At 37.9% G+C, this 19,286-nt stretch overlaps 1 protein-coding gene across 1 annotated transcript in view; it reads left to right on the forward strand.

The window, feature by feature from the left end:
• The window catches only part of OXCT1 (3-oxoacid CoA-transferase 1), an 84,491-nt gene extending 65,684 nt beyond the window's left edge, over positions 1 to 18,807 (forward strand). Inside the window, exons 14-17 of the mRNA XM_075410889.1 lie at positions 1,551 to 1,640; positions 6,427 to 6,507; positions 8,363 to 8,464; positions 14,875 to 18,807. Of these exons, the coding sequence (XP_075267004.1) occupies positions 1,551 to 1,640; positions 6,427 to 6,507; positions 8,363 to 8,464; positions 14,875 to 14,910 (309 nt within the window). The 3' untranslated portion in view covers positions 14,911 to 18,807. The remainder of the gene's footprint in view (positions 1 to 1,550; positions 1,641 to 6,426; positions 6,508 to 8,362; positions 8,465 to 14,874) is intronic.
• Positions 18,808 to 19,286: the final 479 nt, after the last annotated feature.

Below are 19,286 nucleotides of genomic sequence, written 5' to 3' on the forward strand. Positions count from 1 at the left end.
CTTCAGCAGTGGATTTGTCATTGTCCCTCGTTGGCACTCATTTCCTCAGATATTTCCTAGCTGCTGTAGGACTTTACTAGCTAATAAAATTAAAAGGCCTGGAAACTTAACTAATGGCATTGTCAGGGCAAGTATATTGATAGGATAATCCTCAATGCAAACATATTCTGAGTTACTGGGGAGATAACCCATCGTCTTCAGCTACTCTGCCTTACCTGGTCAGTGAGCCTCTGGCAGGCGGCTGAGAGGTCACTGCAGTCTCTGTAAGAGCTCTGTATTTCTGGGTAAGATGAAGAATGATCTGAGCAGGGCCAGGAAGTTAAGGACAGAGATAGATCTTCTCATCCCTTTCAGGTTTGTATTTGTAAAGAAATATTTAGTAGTAATGTTAATTAATGCGATTAATATTAGGTATTAATCTGGCCTGAGAATTTCCAGAGGGGGTGTTTATAGATACAGGAAGATGTAATTTGTTCTTCACTGTGCAAACAGTAAGAAAATATGTTTTTTTGGAGGGTGTGGTGTGCATTCTCCTTGTTATGATTAAGAGACCAATAAGTTGCTCGCCTGGCAGCTTAATGAGACAAATCTTTTGCATGTATTTTATATCATGGGCCATAGATACTGACACTAGTAAGGTACTGAATTACTGGGGTTTTTTTGGGTCTAGTGTTTGTGGTCCAAAAATGACTACCCTGCTCATACTGATAGAACTTTGTACTTACAGTCATTTCTGGTCAGAAGTGCCATGTCTGGAACTCTTACCTTCCAAGATCAGATATGTTCAGTTTAAGGTGGTAGAAGCAGGCAGGGCTTGAATGCCATAGCATTACAGAAAGTAAAAATAGAGGTAGCTGAACACCTAGCCACAGTATCTGTGTTTATTATATAAGCTGTAATAACAGGTGTAGTTTTGACACTCCTTAAGGGAAGAATGAGTCACAGAGGCATTGTTTGGTTTGAGGGACAAACAAGTGAATACTGATCTGCATTCATTAATTTGCCCTATTTCTGAAATGACATACACAGACATCTGGAATAGAACAATAAAATTGGTTTGTGCTGATACAGTGATACAAGACATGGCTTTCTAAACTGGCAGGTGGACAGTGGTCAGATGTTCCTGGTACGTTTCATAAGCAGAGGTTTCTTCTGAGGAAGTAATTATGTTTCTATCAATAGGAGAATGAACACTTTGCTTTTCTAATGTCAGAACTATTGGAACTACGTTCATCACTCCTCAGTGTCAGGGCTTCCATTAAGCTAGTGGTACTACTCAGATTTAAGTTACACCCCAGGGCACCAGCCAAGGCAGTGGATCCTTACTCTACACGTCATTCTTCTATTTGCATCATATAAAGCCTAGAATGAAACAGCTGTTTTCGCTCCAGTGAAGTTCTGTTAGTGTTTGAATACAGTGGTGATGAAAAAGACGGGCTTTCTGTGCAGGAAAAAGTGAACATCGTGGGCTGTCATTGCAGTCAATAGATTTTGTTTTTATTTTTTTTAATAGTAGAAGTGTTACATTTCCATTAAAAATTTAATTTTAGGGTAAGATGGTGAAAGGAATGGGGGGTGCCATGGACCTGGTATCCAGTGCACAGACCAAAGTGGTTGTCACCATGGAGCACTCGGCCAAGGTAAGGCTCTGCCTGTTCCTTCTAAATAAGTGGTTTGTGCTGTAGCAAAATAAAGAAGAAGAAATAAAAAGAAAAGACGTCTTACATTCATTCATGCTGCTTTGTGAGGATTTGACAGTTTTGCTGTTAGTTATTATGGAGGTGTTACAGGCGGCTAGGTTAATATGATTCCTTTCCTCTTGTAAATGAATCATTCACTATGGAAGACAATGAAAGATTAACTTGATGTTTAAAAGCTGCACACATTTTTTTTTAGTTAATTCATGCAAATTTAATGAGAGTGACTATTGTCAGAGCTATGGTAGACGCTACCCCAGAGGCTTTACTCTTTACTTCAGAATAATTTGAAAAATGAGATTCCCCATGGTTAAATACTTGTTATGAGGGGAAGATAGTTACCTTTGAAGTTGTCACTCATGTTGGTACAGACAGCTGAATAGAACAGATCTTTTGGCATGTTGAGATGCAGACTGCCTTACGTCATTTTGTGACAGAGGTTAGTCTAGAGACTTCTTTGTGGGAGGAGTTTTATAGATATAAACAGTCTCCCACAGAAGGTCATAGGAAACTTGTCATCTGAAACTTCTAAAACAGGACTGTTCAAACTATGAGAAAAATGAGGTGAAGGACAAAAATATCTGTTTTCAGGGAATTACATCAAATGTTTAAAAATGAATTTTTTGTTTAGTTTCTGTGTTTCTGTTGTTCCAAATTTGTTATGTGTCTGCAATAAGAATTAGTTGTGTGTTGTTCAAGACAATATCCCTCTCAGAATGCATAAGTGAAAGCATAAGGAATTTGCATGGTAAACTACAGTAAATATGTAAATAAGAGTGTTAACTTTAGTAACAGTTGTATGTTTTTAAAATGTGATTTGAAGAATGGATTTTCACTTTAAAAAAAATGTTGAAAAATGTAGTAGTTTCACAATTTATACTAAGCTGTTATCTCAAGGGGCACATTTTCTGTAACAGGTCTGAGTATGACCCAATAGTTTTCATGTGCATCTGTGTGAATAAGTAAACAAAAGTACAAAGCAAATTAATCTATATGACTCACATCCCTATCACAGCTTCCCAAAAACTGGATATGTAATTATCCATTTGCTCAGACACATATATCAGGTATTAATGTGATCTCAATAAATATTTATGCTAAATTTCTAGTTACTGTGGAATTTGGTTAAGGCTCAGAGTCCACACACAGTGTAATTATTCATGCCAGTTTTTGTCTTAAAAGTACTACTACCAAAATCTTTTTTCGGTACAGTGTTTGGAAGTTGTTTGCATAAGGTTTTTTTTTGTCAGTAGGAGTACAGAAACCCAAAAAAGATGGAAACACAGGTGGGTTCACTGTTACAAACAGACCAGACTTAGATTTATTTATTTTGGGCGCTTATGTACATGGGTGCCTGGTGTGCACTTCTAGAGAGCCAGTTATAGGCTTTCGTAATTTATTTCTACTTTTGTGGGAAGGCACTGCAAAACTAAACGGTGTGCATGATTTTTTATTTTATTTTTACTTTAAAATGAAGGGTATTCTTACCACTGTTTGCTCTTACCTAGCCTGTTTTTGAGGTCTTCATACTGTTGCTTCTTGTTTGCTCAAAAGTGAAGATGATAAAACATAGAAATATGGAAATATATGGGATATATGCAGTGTCTTCAATGGAGGTGTTCAGTAGTTGCTGCAATAGGTGGTTCTTGTAGTCAGCTTTGTCTGATTAGTAATCTTATGAAAGATCTGCTAATCCTTTTCAAGTTTTTTTGTAATGGCTTGTTAAAATTTAAAATAAGTTTTCTAAGAGGTTAAAAGTTCATTCTCCTTTCAGTACACGTGTTGCAATTTTTAAACATAGCAATAGCCTGAGTCCTTGCAGTGCAGGCAAAAATTAATTTACACTTAATTATGAGGGTGAAACTAGTATCTGTCTTAACACTCAAATACTCAAATGATTTTCCTCTTTTTAAACTCTGATATGCAGTATATTACAAATAAAACTAAATATGCTCTGCCCCAAATTATTTACATTTTTAACTACTTAAAGTTTCACATGTGATGAAAACCAAAAGGTACAGAAGAAAGATGACAGAACATGAACTGAGTTTTGCAGAAGACTCTTCAGCTTAAGAAATGCTATTGAGGAAGGGTAACATAGAAATCCAGAAAATAGTAACGCATGAACAAAATGGATGCAGAATGGCTAGTCACTGCCTTATAAGAGAGGTAGGGGTAGCCAACTGAAATTAACAACAAGTATGTTTAAAACAACAAGAAACATTTTTCACAGACAGCTAATGAAGTTGTGGAGGATTGGCAGGATGACGCAGGAACTCAAAATTAAGTCTTTATGAAAGGGACTAAACTGTTTAATAAGGTTAAGTTAATCAGTGAGAATTAAATAGCATTGCCCAGAAGCAGTCTCTAGCCCAGGAAATCTGTACATCACAGCATGTCAGGAACCAGGAGGGCATATCTGTGGAAGGGTGGCTCATTTTTTGCTCCATATGCTTAGAACACTGTGAGACACTTGACAAATGGACCTTAAGTATACTTTGTTATGGTATTTCTTTGTGTATTTTTTTGCTAAATTACTTTTTTGTTTGTATCTATGAAGAAAAATAATAGAATGTAAGATTGTTATTTAATCTCTAAACAGTCACTGTGCAGGTATGCCTAATCCGCTAAATACTGCAGAACAGAAATAAAAGTTAAGTTCTTACCCCCATACCATCATTGACATGTTTTGCAATACATAGTAAAGTAATGGCTGGTAATTGCTCCATGTTGTGAAATGAGTTGTCTACGTGATTCAGAAAAAAGAATGGAACTTAGTTTTAAGCACTTGATTTGGATGTGACTGTAACATGGAGCACTGAATTGAAAACTCCTTTCTGTCATTGTGAATAGTGTTGATTTTAATGTGTTGTGGAAGATTAAAGGAATTTTTGTTCTTCAGCCACAGAATTTTTTACTCAAAGCAGGCTGAAACACCTTAAGGTTTTATGTGTCTACACAATAGTATTTTCATTTGTCTGAACAATTTCCTTGTGAATTCCGACAGTAAAAATTCATGCAGTTCTGTATGGATTCCTATTCTGGTAGTGCCCTGATGAATAACTTCCAAAAGTTGCCTTTAGTGCTAACTGGTAATACAATAATCTTCAGCTCAAGTGTTAAGAAGCTGGAATGTGTCAGTTCTCAGGGTCACAGGAGCCATTCAAGCTGACACCTCTGCAAGTCCATGCATTTCAATCTCAACTGAGTACCAAGAAGAGACACTTCGTTTCATATGGCTGAGAAGTATATGTGATATGTTACTGAAGATATTACAAACAGCACAGATTAATCTTGGCTCTTAAGGCAAAGTCTGCAGGAAGGTCCTTGAGTTGGACAATATAAAAGTCGATCAATTGAAAGTAACACTGTCACAAGTCATTATTTTCATTAAGAGTGAGTGAATTTCATTGTGGCAGTTGCCTTGGTACCAGATATGGATCTTGCCAGTATAAGCAGAATTAAAGTGAAGAAATAGTTCTTCACAGAAAAAGACAAATTCAAATGCACATGGATTGCTCATTTTATTATCACTCAGGAGTCAAACTGGCTGAGAGATGGTGCCTGAGTATATATTAAGCTTTAAGGCAAACTGATGATTGTAAATTTTAAAAAGTATTGCTTTCAGATGGTTAAATGAGACATGCAATACTCCAAGAGTTTTGAAATGCATAACTGAAAATTGATAATTAGAGAAAAAATAAAAGCCTGTGGTAATAGGAGAAATGTGCACTTACGCTACCTCTGTAAAACAGCTACAAATACTGACTAAAAATGTAGTGATCCACCTTTTTTTATATCCATTCAGAGCTCTTGCAGCCTACGTTCATTTAGCAGGATCTAAAGCCATTTGTGAACTCCTATTAAAAAAAATTGAAGAAAAAGAAAGGAGGAAAGAAAAAAGAGAAGGAAAACCCCCAAAAAAACTCACCACTGAAAATTTACCTGCCCAGCTTCATGTCAGAAGCTATGTCTTCTCACTGGGTAATATTTTTGCCAGGATTTAGAGCAGTTGGCGTTTGATGCCCCAGGAAAGGAAGTGCCTTAAAGTAAATACTATTTTCTCTATATACATTATTTTCTACTATATATACATGCTAGTTTGTTCTGATATAACAGAGATAATGTAAGTTCTGTGTAGCAGTTGAAGATGAGCATATTGCATTCATCTCATAGTCTCCTTTTGGGCTTTCCCGGAGAGATTTGGAGGGAATGGGAATTCAATGTGGGTAAAGAAACTGGATTTACTATTTTCAGTACTTGAGCCCTGGGGTTTTGAAATGCCTGTGTGTATGGCTGCTTCTGCACGTGCTGTTTATGATAAAATATAAGACAGAGAAATGTCATGCCCACAATGTCTTTCCCTAATTTTTGTTCTTTGTGTATCATCAGTGAGTTCCCCTCTAAGTATCTCTTATCCTCACATTGCAGCAGGAAAGACAAATTATTAAGCAGAAGTATTCAGAACTTCCAAACTCAGCAGCCCACTCAGTGGTACAGTGAGATTCTTATTAGTCATCTGCCTACATGTGGGATTTAAGTAATAACTGTCCCAAATTGCCAGAGAAGTAATCTGCCATTGAAGTGAATTCAAAGAGTGTTCTGAGTACAGTGAATGTTTCACTGCCACTGAATGGCTGCAGCTGTGATTTTCATGCACATATTTGATTTCTGAGTAAGTTGTGTTGTGTTTGAAAATTAATGTTTGTCAATATATTGTTAAACACAGGGCAATGTCCATAAAATTTTGGAGAAGTGCAATTTACCACTTACTGGGAAACAGTGTGTAAACCGCATCATTACAGAGAAGGTAAAGTACTTTTCTTGAATCCTTGTCTGTACTTTTCCTCCCCTATCTAAGGTTCACTCAGTAAAAGTAGTAAAACTTTGTAAAAATGAAGAATATATTCGGTATCTGTTGCCAATGAAGGGCAAAGATTCCCTTGGAGTTCAATTTCAGAGGTCTGGGAGCTCATGTTTTTCCTTTTAAAGCTTTCACCATTGACATCTAGCGTACTGGACCATACTCTGAGACACCTTCAGAACAAAGGTGCCACACATGAGAAGTATGCAAAGTGTGTATCTTCTTATTTTTACCAAAGAATTCCTGAAAATTTACTGTGAAAATTTACTGTGTGAGATGCAAATCCTCAAATACAGCTGTAATCACAGCTGTGGGGTTTTTTTCCAGCAGAGCAACAACCGTGTAGCATATATGTGTCAGACAATTGGCATCTTCCTTGCCTTCTTTCAGAGAAATACAGCCAGTAACTGTAGCGGGGCTTTAATTCTTTGTCCTCGCTTGATTCCATTTGTGAACAATTTACTCTCCAGTGCAAGTGCATGTGAGCATCAGATATTGCTGCTGTTCAAAGTACAGTAGTGGGTCTTATCAGCAAAGGATAGGAGACTTAAGGTTTTTGCTGTAATCACACTACTTTTATTATCAGTGTTTACATGTTTAAGGACTTAGAGTAGTCCCTCTGTGAGCCATGTATTGTACGTAGTAGAATGCATCAAAAGTGCTGATGTAGAATTTGCTTTTCCGAGGTGGTGTATTGCTACAGTAATTTAAAGGGTTTTTTTCCTCCGCCAAGTAAGGGAAAAAAGATGAAAATATGGAAGTTTTTGTGAGTCTTCTACTAACTGGCCACAGACAAATGTACAGCAGTACTTAGTGTATCAAATTCTGTTTCCAAACTGGCTTCTTGGTGTTTATGTTCCTTATGACCAGCTTCTCTTCTAAGACTGAGAAGAGCTATTGCATTTCAGTCCCATAAATTGGTCTTATGTGCCCAGAGGACAGCTGAGCTTTAGTACACTTCTGTGAGGAGCTTAGGACTTCACTTTCATTTCAGGTTCAATCTCCACCAGCCTATTGCTACTGACTTTTTTTTTCTTTTCTAAGGAAAGTGACTATAGACCTTATGGTTTCCCTGGCAACTAGCTTGCAACCGGTGTATCTCCCTGTGGTAGGCACTATTAAAGTGCACATCATTTTACAGGTGTTTTTATTTGATGCATTTGTGACCCTTAGAAGTGGAAAGCATATCTTATGAAGACATAAGAAAGAACAGCCTTTGTTCTTTCAGCCACTTCCTCCCAGGCTTTCTATTAAAAATACTACAAAAAATCTTGTCTCTCATTGCTAGCTTCTGAAAATACTAAAATTTGCACAGGGTGTGCAATAGCTTTTGGAGAAGCTTATAATCTGGCAAAGCCGATCAATGACTTTGTACCTCTCTACTGGCCTTAAAACGAAATAGAAGAATGAGAGACACATTGTTTTCCTTCATGATTTCTTGGTGAGCATTGTCTTGCAGCAAAGAATATCTCAGCCCTTTTCTTTGGACCTTCCAATTCTCACCAGATTGGAGCAGGAGGTGACATGGTCCTTCTTTCATGCAGTGAAGAACAGTTGCACGTTTTTCCCATAAAACTAACACATCTCATATTTTAGATTCTTTCAGATACAAATAAATGTAGCAGAAATCTTTACTGGTCAGTCAGAAAAGTGAAAAGTGAAACCAATTGATAATGGCATCTTTTGTTACTGAAGGAATGCTACCTACTTCAGCACACCATTTTGTACAACATTGCTACTTACATCCTCATTTTCTACTTTGATAATAAAAAAATAATTGTGTGCTATTTGAACCTCACAGGCTGTGTTTGATGTGGACAAGAAGAAGGGATTGACCCTTGTGGAAATCTGGGAAGGACTGTCAGTGGATGATATCAAGAAAAGTACTGGCTGTGACTTCACAGTAAGTCATTTTACAAACAAATATAGTTAGTCCAGTGTCAGAACAAGATGTTGTCCGCAAATACTCATCACATGAAGACTTGCAGACAGAGTAAGTTTCCTCCTTATAGGTGAAGGCTGGGTAGATTACCTGTGGGGTTTACAGTGCAAATAAGAGGATAATTTAGGGCTAATCTAGTATTGGAAGCATTAGAACCTAGGAAAAACAGAAGAGCTAGAGAAATGACTGAGTAAAGGGACAATGTTTAAAGGAATTTTTATGGTGCTTTGAAGAGAGGAGCTAATTCATATCTGAGAGGTGGATGAATATTTATTTTTCCACTGTATAAGTTAGTTTACCTAACTCTGTTTCTATGTTTTCATACCATCTTTAAGTGAGGTTGTGATTCTTCTCAACAGGGGTGACTACACATGTCCACTCTGTTACTAATGCCAACCAATTAAATGCTCTACTGTTAATACTTTGCTTTTTCTCTCCCATTGCCTTGTATGAATGAAACTTATGCTCTGCATTAATCCAGAAAGCCACTGCCTTTTGACCTTCACATTCATTCTTAAGTATCACTTAATACTAACACAAAACTGGTTTACTAATGAAAAGCTGTACCACACTAGATTGTAATTGATTGCATATGTGTGGTTAATAACATATAGTTTCTTCATGGACTTCTCCTACATGCACATAATGAGATTTTTTTCTTCTTTGTTGTGAAGTCTTTTGGGGCATGTCAGCCCTCCTGTGGTGAGGACTGTGAGTATGACAGTATACAAACTGTGCTGTAAAAATAGTTGGGGAATACTTGGTAATGAAGTGCCATACTCTGCAGAGTTTCATGGTAGGGGTATAGACCATAACTGAAAGACTGTAGAACAGTTAGTGTGTGAAAGAGTTTGTTATTAAGGCTTTGAGCATACTGTTGGCAGTAAGTAAAACTTTCTGAGCAGTAAGTCTGTGCAATTTTATTAATTTCCTGGGTCCATAAGAGAGCATTTCTGATTACTACATATGATAGTGTATGTTTTTCTTGTGGAGCTTTAAATATTCAAATAAAGAGCTGTTCATTTCTGAAAATACATTCGTTTGTCTGAGAAAAATTGTTCAGTTAAAGATGAGTGAGCTGCAACTGCAGAGTGCAGAAAACTGCTGCAAAATTGCTTTGCTCCATTATTTATTTTCCATGTAACATTTTATAGAAGCCATTATTATTTTTTAATGTACAGAGGAAGCAACCTTCCACGTTCAGCAATTCTGTGTGGAAAAGATATTATTCATTTGGCTTCTAACTAATTTAGGAAAAAAATGGTCAATTTTCTAAAACGTCCGTGATGTCAAGTCTTTTTCTTTGGCTGATCAGCCTGTCAAACAGCTAGCATCCAAAATGAAAACATAAAAATGACCTTGTAGGTTTGTATGTATTGCAGTCAATCACTTTGTTTTGTTCTTGCATATTTAATTTGGGGATTAACTTCATATTGAATTTGAAAGTGCCATGTTTAGTAAGCATTTCAATAGACTGAAACTACAGGAAAGGGCTTTTGTTGTCAGCAGACACCAGTCCTTATGTGTTCCAAACCTGCTTGTTTGGAAGGAATTGGTTTCTTTTTGTCTCAGGTGACCAACATATATGTATTTAATTAAGCATGTGTTACCGAACGTAAAGTCAAGCAGCCTATGCTCGAGGCAATGAAAGCAGAAGCAACCGAAGAATTCAGAGAAAGAACTGATAAGTTTAGAACTATGGGCTCTGAGATTAAGCTTGGCATCAGCACAATGGGTATGATAGGGCAAGACTGTTTGGACCAAAGAAAAGATTAGCACCACCCACTGTCCCTTAGTACTTTCCTGTAAATGTTGTAAAGGAATGGTATAAATTCTGAATCTTTAGGATACTCTGAAGTTAGTAATTGATGAGAGGTATTACAGCGATCCACCGTCTAGGCCCCCGGGGTCTGCCTCACTCGGGTCAGGAAGGGACATCACAGGCACCATTTCCTAGTTCTCCTGAAGGCAGATTCCAGTCCAGTCTACTTTGTATGGCTGCTGTGGTCATGCATGAAATCACAAGCTGCACTAAAGGAGCTGTGGGCATGAAAAATGTAGATGCTGCTTGGTTTATGCACTTTCATATACTTATCTTGAAAGCATGCGGCTTGCATAAATGCTTGCAAAGCGTGTACCTCTGCCAAGGTATGCATGGGGGTCAGCATTACCTACTGATTGGTAGTTTGAAAAGTGCCGGAAATCTCTATAGTGCTGCAGATGGAAAGGATGAACCACAATGACTTGTTTGTTAAAGCTGTGGCATGGAAGAGCACTAGCTTTTCCTGTCCCTCTCTTTTTTTTTTCTGTTTTTTTTTTCTCCCCCCTCCTTTTTCCCTCATCTAAAGAATGTTTCCAGGTCACAGTGACCCAGTCCTCCTCCTCTCATTGAAATCCTTACCAAAATGTCTATTGACATGTGTTGCATAATATTGGACCCTTGATGTGTGTTTTCATATACAGTGAACACCTACAGCTCCTTCACTTAGTTTTGGAGTTCAGAAAATAGAGATTTGAGCATCACAATAGGCATTTGTTCAGAAAGCAGCACCCTTGGTCCATTTTTCCACATTTCAAGACTCTGCCTCAGGCTTCCTTGCAAGAGTAACAATTGTGCTTGTGATTATTTATGTTCACTGAATGAGACATCTTGGTTTTGTTTATATTGGTGACAGGAACTTTAGTGATACTGTATTGCTACTGATTGAAACAGAACTAATGTGTGGAAAATGATGAGTTGACCCTTTTCTAGCAGTTTTTTCAGTGAGTGCAGTGAATGATCTAAACTAAAATAAACAGCTCTCTAGGTTCGTTACAAGTGAGATTTTAAGGGATTGCTGTACCTTTGTATATAAGGATCTCTCTCCATGCAGACTACTCCTTTTTGGAGAGAAGAACTTTATAGCCTATGTGGCTTTTTTTGAGACTCATTTGGCTGTACAGTCCCATTTTCACAGCCTGCTTACTTATTTGGAAAAAACATCTCCGAAAGAACCTTTGCAACAACAAAATGTTAAAGAAAAGGTGATTTAGCATCAGCAATGTTCGTTTTGGGCTGGCATCGTATCAAAAATAAACAATTCACTCTTGATGTTACTGTGCTGTGAAGACAAAGTGTTGCCTTGTCTTGCATGCTTAAATCAGATTTACTGTAGCCTAGCATATAGATCACCTTGGCAGGTAATCTGTTTGGGCTTGTACTGGCTTATACCACTGATGAGACCATGAGAGAACAGACTGAGAACCATACTTTTGGAGATGTATTTCATTATAAAGATAATCAGGATAAGACTGTCTGAGTGAAAATTCCCCATTCTCCCTCTTTTTTTTTTTTTTTTTCTTAATGTAAAAGCTCAGTTTTACAAAATGAACTTAAAAGATAACATGGCATTTCGGAAGTACATCGGCCAAGGAGACATTAGGTAGTTGAATAGCGATTGACTGGTGTATGTTTAAAAAGAAATTGATTGTCCGAGTTCAAGCCAGTGAGTACAAAATAATAAGAGGATATGGTTTTATTATCTGGAAATAGATTTTCCTTTGAGGAAACAGGCGGTTGCAGGACTGAAGTAAATTTTTAAGTGGATGTTGTGGTTTTTCCTGATCAATTACCTCCACTGCAAAAGTCACATTAGGAACAGATTTTTGAACAACAGCTGGTACTGGAATTGGGGTTTGCTTTTATCTGCAATTTCAAAAAATTAGGAATTAATAGGGGACAAGCAACTTTTATTATTTTAACAAATATACTAACACTGATCATCTTTTTTTTTTTGAGGGGCTATTTTTACATTTTTGGACAATATCTTGCTTTTGCACACCTGATGAGTCCTCATAACTTCTAATGACCTTAACATCATTCAGAATCAGACCTTGAAAGAGCTGCCTGCTGTAAAGAAACATAATGAAATAAGCATAGGGCTGTTTGTGTAGCTGAAAAGGGTAGTTTGGTGTTGGAAATCAGAGTCAACAAGCTTGAACTGCAGGGAGTCCCTGAGGCTGTGTCCTCCTACCAGTTCAGAGGCTGCATACAGGACTTCCCAGGTCAGCTCCTCCCAGTACACCTAGCTGTTCAACGTTAGCAAAGTATTTTGAAGATTCCAAGAGAAGCTGCTCTTGTAAGAGAAGTAACATTAAGAATGTGTTGCTTAGGAGTTACTATAGGAAAGTAGGAACTGTGCGGCGGTGTACTGTATAATAGTCTTCATTAAGCACATTTAGCCCTTACCAAATGCTCTGCTCTGAGCACAGGGTCTTACCAAATGGGCTGACTCTACTGGGAGTTAAAGCAGTGGACTCGGGGGGGGCTTTCTGCATTTCAGATTTGATTGCTCCTTGTTTTCCAAGCACAAACCACCCCTTTTGTTACGTTAGCATTTTTCTGCTTATTTAATCACATTTTATTTAGAACGAACAGTTGTATTTGGGTCCAGACCTGAGTGGTGCTGGGCCCTCACCACCTCTGTTACATTCGGCAGGCATTGTGGCACTTCAGCACTCATGGGGCATCAGACCCTTTCTGGAGCAGATAGTAGCACACACAAATGACAGCTGTTAGCATCTGGTGTGCAGACATTACATTTAATGTAGTATGCTCATTCAAGTGTAAAGCACTAGAGGTTTTGATGGGGACAGAATCTATGACAGCAGAAAACCAATAATCTGCTCCAGTAACTGCCTTTTTTCATTAGTTGCAGAATCCAGATTTTAATGGTGCTATCTTCATCCTCCGGTTTTTGCCTTTACTTCAGTGGAACCATCCCTTGGTGAGGCAGGAAGAGGCCCAAATTAAGTGAGGCATACAGGCACTTGGAATCAGCAATGTTGAAACATTTCTGGAACTCGTCCAGGAATGCTGGTGCACTCAGGGAGTTTCTCCAGCTCCTCTGTGCTTGCACGTATTACATCTATTTATTATCCTATTTCACGCACAACTTTGAAAAATCAATGAACGGTTTCCATCCACTGAAAATGTTTTATTAGCATTTGATATAGTAAACACATTCTTCATGAACTAAGCTTTCCTTGGTGGCTACTCTCATAAGGTTGTAAATGATGATATATAGTGGCTGGAGCAAGGATAACATAGAAATCTAACTGGCACAGGAAATACAGCCCTTTACCTCTAAAAGAAAGAGGCTTTAATTGCTGGAAAGGGCCTCAGGTGTCATTCTTTCATGAGTTAGCTTGTTCGGTACTGTTAGGTGAAAAAGATGGGATAAGGATGCATAAGGAATGCACCATGTGATGTTTCAGTGGGACACATTAATCAACTAGGAGACAGATTATGTGTGGAACTCTTTTTAATCCTGAACAAGTAAGATCACATGAGTTACTTTTGATCTTCGTTCTGGGGCACCTGTTTGAGTAGGACTCCAACAGGAGATGTTTAGAAACTTGGGTATTCTGTGGAGAGCTTTTCCTCAGGATATTTGTGTAGAGCTGCAGTCAGGGTTCAGCCAAATGTTAACCATTGCTGCTCTTCAAAGTCTTCTCTGTATCGTTCCCATTTACACCTTCTTTCCTAATTTGGTTTCCTATTTAGGCTTGCTGTGTTTTATTTTTGATCTGCTGGATATCTTCTAATGTCACTAATGGATTTTTATGAGTATATGAAATTAAAGCAGTAGAATACAGAAGTGTGTCCTCACACAAAAATGAATGTGAATGGAAAAAGGAAAGTTAAAAAAAAGGTAAAATTAGAAGCATTGAATTACGTCATCATCAAACAAGTAATCAAATCAACTGTATACATAGTATATAGTATCTACTCCTTTGTTGCCTCTGCATCATTCAGTGTATTGATGCGTGAATGCAAGTGAATTAGAAGGCGATGGCTGAAGCCATTGACCGTCTGTAGCTATCTCCCTGTTGCTGTTCATGGCAAGTGCAGCCCCGTGTACACAAACTCTGACCATTTATGGGCCAGTGCATTAGCTGACCCACAGACTATTTTTGGGTTACATTCATGCGCCATGCTGTATCCTGTATAACTGAGGAGCTGCTTCACCTGAGTTCAGCTATCCCTTCTGCTGGCACTGGAGGCCATCCGAGAAGACCATGCCATTAGCAGGGTCACGTGCAGGTTCAGCTGTCCAAATTTAATCTGCTTGCATTCTTAAATCAATAACCCAACTCAGAATAACTGAAGTTCAGAGGCTGGATACTAGCACCATGTGTATTGTGTATACCACATCAGAAAATTTAGTTGTGGGAGTGTTTATCTCTGAAATACTATAAATGTATCAGTTTAGGTATACAGTGTCTCAGGTCTTCAGTGGCATGTGGGTGGTAGAGGTGGAAGCAAACAGCGTGTTGTACTGCTATATCTATATACCAACTGAAGTGTTTTTTTCCCTTCTTTTTGCTAGGTTTCGCCAAAACTGATACCAATGAGGCAGATTTAAATGTGAAATACAGACTGGGCTTAACTTGCCAGAAGGCTTGTTTCCAAATGGGAGCTCAGTGAAGAGAAATCGATGACTGTTTTGCAATTTTACTACTTTTTTTTTTTTTTAAGGGCTTTGTGAGTAGTTCCCAGGTAGTTAAACTCAGGCTGTGACTATCAGCCTAAATTATGTTTTACTTTCATAACATTACCAATTCTAATGCAAGGGTGAATTTATTGCCTAAATTTTGAATAACGTTATACTAAAAAGTTAATGAACATTGTCAAAAAAATGCCTTGTAGTCTGTCTGCCAAATACTTCATTTTTTACACAGATTCAGAAAATGACCATGCAAAACTTATGAATGCCTCTGCTCTTCCTGATGTCGCTAAACTTATAAGTCACTCTGTTGCTCTGGAACTACAGCACTGACCACGTCCATTCTCCTGTAAAGGTGTGGAGTTTTTTTTCCTGGAATGATCTACAGCAAATATGCACAGCTGTAGAGAAACATTGGGGATATGGACTTCCCTTTTCCTGAACCTTTCAATGAGTCTGTGACAAAACTGTTTATACAGGTGGAAATAACTGGGTACTTAGCTGTGAATGTATCTGCTTCTTTCCACGGTGTTTGTCCGTTGGCATTAAGAAGCCTCCACCTCCCAAAGTCCAACTCTGGCCCCTTCTGTTTAAATCATACAAACTAGAGTAGGGCTAGTATGAAGGAGGAAGATTGAAAAGTGTCCATCCCCATGCAGACAACTGGTAGCTGCACAATTGTTCCATGTGAACAGCTCTCACTCTCCAGATGTAATTCTTCTCCCCCGCCCCCATTCAAAGGCAAATGAAGATTGTTTCTGGAGAGAGGTCTGTCCTTCCAGAGTTACACAGAGAAACAGGGGAAGAGAATGTTGTGGGTACTTGGAAGATTCTTCTGAAGGGAATACAGTTGGTTAAGAGTAAAAGCAATAAGTTTGCACCACTTGCCAATCAAGGCATCAGCAAAACCTAAAGAGTTTGTAACCCAAACTCATGATAACTAGAATGAACGCCATGAGACAATCAAAATTCAAAATGACAAAAAGCCATTCGCTCATACTAGTTCTGCTATTTGTTAAAGATCTTACTTTCCCTGTTATTAGTTACAAAATGACCTTTATTTTTGCAAATAGGTAATATGACAGCACCGGATCTCACATCCCAAATCAGTGCAATATGTCTTTATTACATAGAGCATGAATTGACTGGAAATCCACATTTACTAAAATACAGTGTTCTCTCCAAGTATAATGGTTTCTGTCATTTATATAAATAGGAACACAGAAAAAGTTTGTTAATAAAATGTTTAAAATATATTTAAAAAAGAAAGTTAAAATATTTCCTGACATAATGTTTGACATCAGGACTGGAGCAGATTCAGTGACTGAAAAACATGTAAAATGTAGATGCACAAATAAATACATAAATATGCCTATCATATATGCACTAAGCAGTGTTGGAATATAGTACAGAACAGCATTCTAGTACTATATGGATGAGGTATTGACCAAAGTCAGTGTGTGCTGTGGAAGGAATGTAAAAGATTTCTAAGGAACCAGACATGAAATTCCTGCAATATGTATCTCCTGTACTAGCCTTGTATTGCATTTTTCCATTCTAAAATACAAAATGCTTCTCTTTCATGGGACAGTTTTAAATTTTGTCTTGATCCATGTATGGGTTTTATAGCAGTAAAACTGTTTTCATTAGAGAGATTATTTTGTTTTGTTGCACTTACTCTAAACAATTCTTTGATAATCTCCTGTCAATATCACAGAATCATAGAATCATGATTCTATGATAACCAAATAGGTTATCATTCTTCCCACAAAGCAATAAACAGAATTCCTTTGTACGCACCTTTATGCTAGCACAAAAGTACTCCTGTAATACTAAGTTGTATGACTTGAACTCATGGGTGCTAAGGGCTGGTAGGCTGTTGTATAGCCTGAATGTGTGGGCAAGACCTGATGCTGAGTCCATGGAAGGAAATATTTTGTACAAAGACTAGTGGCAATTTCATGATTAGACATATACAAGTGATTGGGTTGATAGGTAATTTGCATGCAAGACTTGAAACCACATTGATCAAAGTGCTCCAGAATATCTTAACCCAGGCAGTTTTCACCTAGACTTAGTTTTCACCTGACTTCTCTATATAGCTGTATTTGCTGTGTTATTCACTTATTCCAAACAAGTTACTTTCTTAAAGTTTGGCCATTTCTATTGCTGTGGAAGGGACTGAAGTTCTGTTCACAGTGGTTTTGCAGATTAAAAGTCTCTGTATAACAAAAGTTGACTCTATTTTAGCTCAATATGAAACAGTTTTGGTTTTGGATAGAGCAGCCCGGAGGCCTCTTCCCCAGGTCATAAAGACACTTCAGTAACACTCTGACCCTTGTGGTGCTGTACACAGCAAAAGGTGCCTATCTTTGCCTTCAGGGCCAGGGATGGGTGAAAAGCTACTCTGAGGGGATGGGTGCGATCCGTCAAGGTGTCTTGTTCATCGTCACTCAGAGCTCTCGTAGAGGGTACCCAGAATGGACACCAGTTTTAGGGGATGAGTATCAAAACTGCTATACAGGGAAAGGGAGTTACAATTAACTTTTCCAGAGGAAAAAAACCCCACATATTTAAATGGCTGGAGAAGTCTTAAAGAAATCTATAAATGAAATGTTGATCTATTGTGATTACCTATGCTACATTAGTTGTAGGATTAATTAGTTAATTGCAGCAAACATTTATTGACTTACAGAAAGTACAGAAGTATCTGAGGGCAGCATCAGATGTGTGCTGCTTCTGCCATAGTACTATGCTTTGCTGGCATACGCACAGAAGCCATTGTTGTCATTAATATATGGCTATAAAAGGACTAATGACCTGACGATGTCTGGGAGTTCAGCACCTTGGTTTCCTAAAGCAAAGAACGCAGAGCCAAGGACTCCTGAGTTTCAGCTTTTCCAGTTGTCCACTTGCTGCCTTGAGAAATGTCATCTGTGCTCTCTACCTTGTCTCCTGTTGTTGGAAAAGGAGATGTTCTTCCTCCTATCTCACAGGGATGTTGTGGGGAATAACCAGCTAAGGTCTGTGCAACAGGCTTTTTTTTCTTTTCAGCTTGGAGATCACGCTTGACCAAGAGTGTGGAAGCGTACTTAAAGACTTTTGTACGTGCTCGATATTTGAGTTCTGTGTCTTCTTTTATTTGTATCAGTGTTAATGCAAGAGGGCAAAAGTCAATATGATGCTGAAAACTGGGGAAGAAAGGAGAATAGGCTCTCTTCGTATGCAACAGTGATGCAAATACCTGTATGTCACGCTTGATTTTTTTTATCTTCAGGACAATATGTTGTGGTAGAATATTGGTATTGTTGTGAAAATGTCATGTGTTTGCACAAGCTAATTGCAACAAGCTGTGACTCCACTTTTTTAATTGATTTATAAAATAGAATTAGAGATAAAAGCACTCCTAAATGTTTCCTTCTCTGTGGTTGCAACTGTGGTTCATAGGTAATGTATACTCTGAGCAGTAGTTGCAATGATCGGTATTACAGGGATGAAAACTTCTTGTTCCTCTTTGGTGGTTGACTGTATGCATGCAGGTTTATTGGGACATCACTGGGTTCATATCCTGCTTGACAGCACTTCACAAGACAAGGACAGTTAATACTCTTTGTCCTGAAGAAGATGATGATTCTACTATATGATCACATTGGACTTATTTCACTTTACATTTTATTGACTTTTGTCCCTGAAAAAGCAAAAAAATGAAATATTATAAAAAATGTAGTTATATTGTAAGCTCTGCAAACTAAGCGTCAAAGTCCTATGTATTTGCAAAACAATCAATAAAATAAAGATGAAAAATCTCAGGTTTCATCTATTGCTACCATTTTTCATGGTGTTCTGTTCTGCCATTAGAGGCAGTAAAGGATTAGCTTGTATTCACACCAGCTTGTCACACCTCAGCACACACAAAAACCTCAAGGTCTTGGCTGAAGGTGGAGGGATTTGATAAACAGAAGTAATGAAGCTCGAAGCTCATCTACCAGCTAGATTCTCTGTCTTCAGTCTTCTCACTGATGTCTCTGCTGGGTCAATCTCAAACATAAGTACCGCATTTATTTTTGTAATTACTTGTTTTTCAATCAAGTCAAATTATGGACTACATATGTAGTCCTAGGAGGAATGATTTTTTACCTTTTGATTAAAACTGCTGTAGAAATGATAGCATTTGAGATGTTAATCATTGATGTTGGTGTGTGACTGCACTCTGAAAACAGTACCAGGTGACACATAAAGACAGTTTCCATTAACCACCTGATGAATGATAAAGCAGATGATTGCAAAGTGATGAA

The sequence above is a fragment of the Opisthocomus hoazin genome, chromosome Z (genome assembly GCF_030867145.1).
Source record: "Opisthocomus hoazin isolate bOpiHoa1 chromosome Z, bOpiHoa1.hap1, whole genome shotgun sequence".
Taxonomy (NCBI): domain Eukaryota; kingdom Metazoa; phylum Chordata; class Aves; order Opisthocomiformes; family Opisthocomidae; genus Opisthocomus; species Opisthocomus hoazin.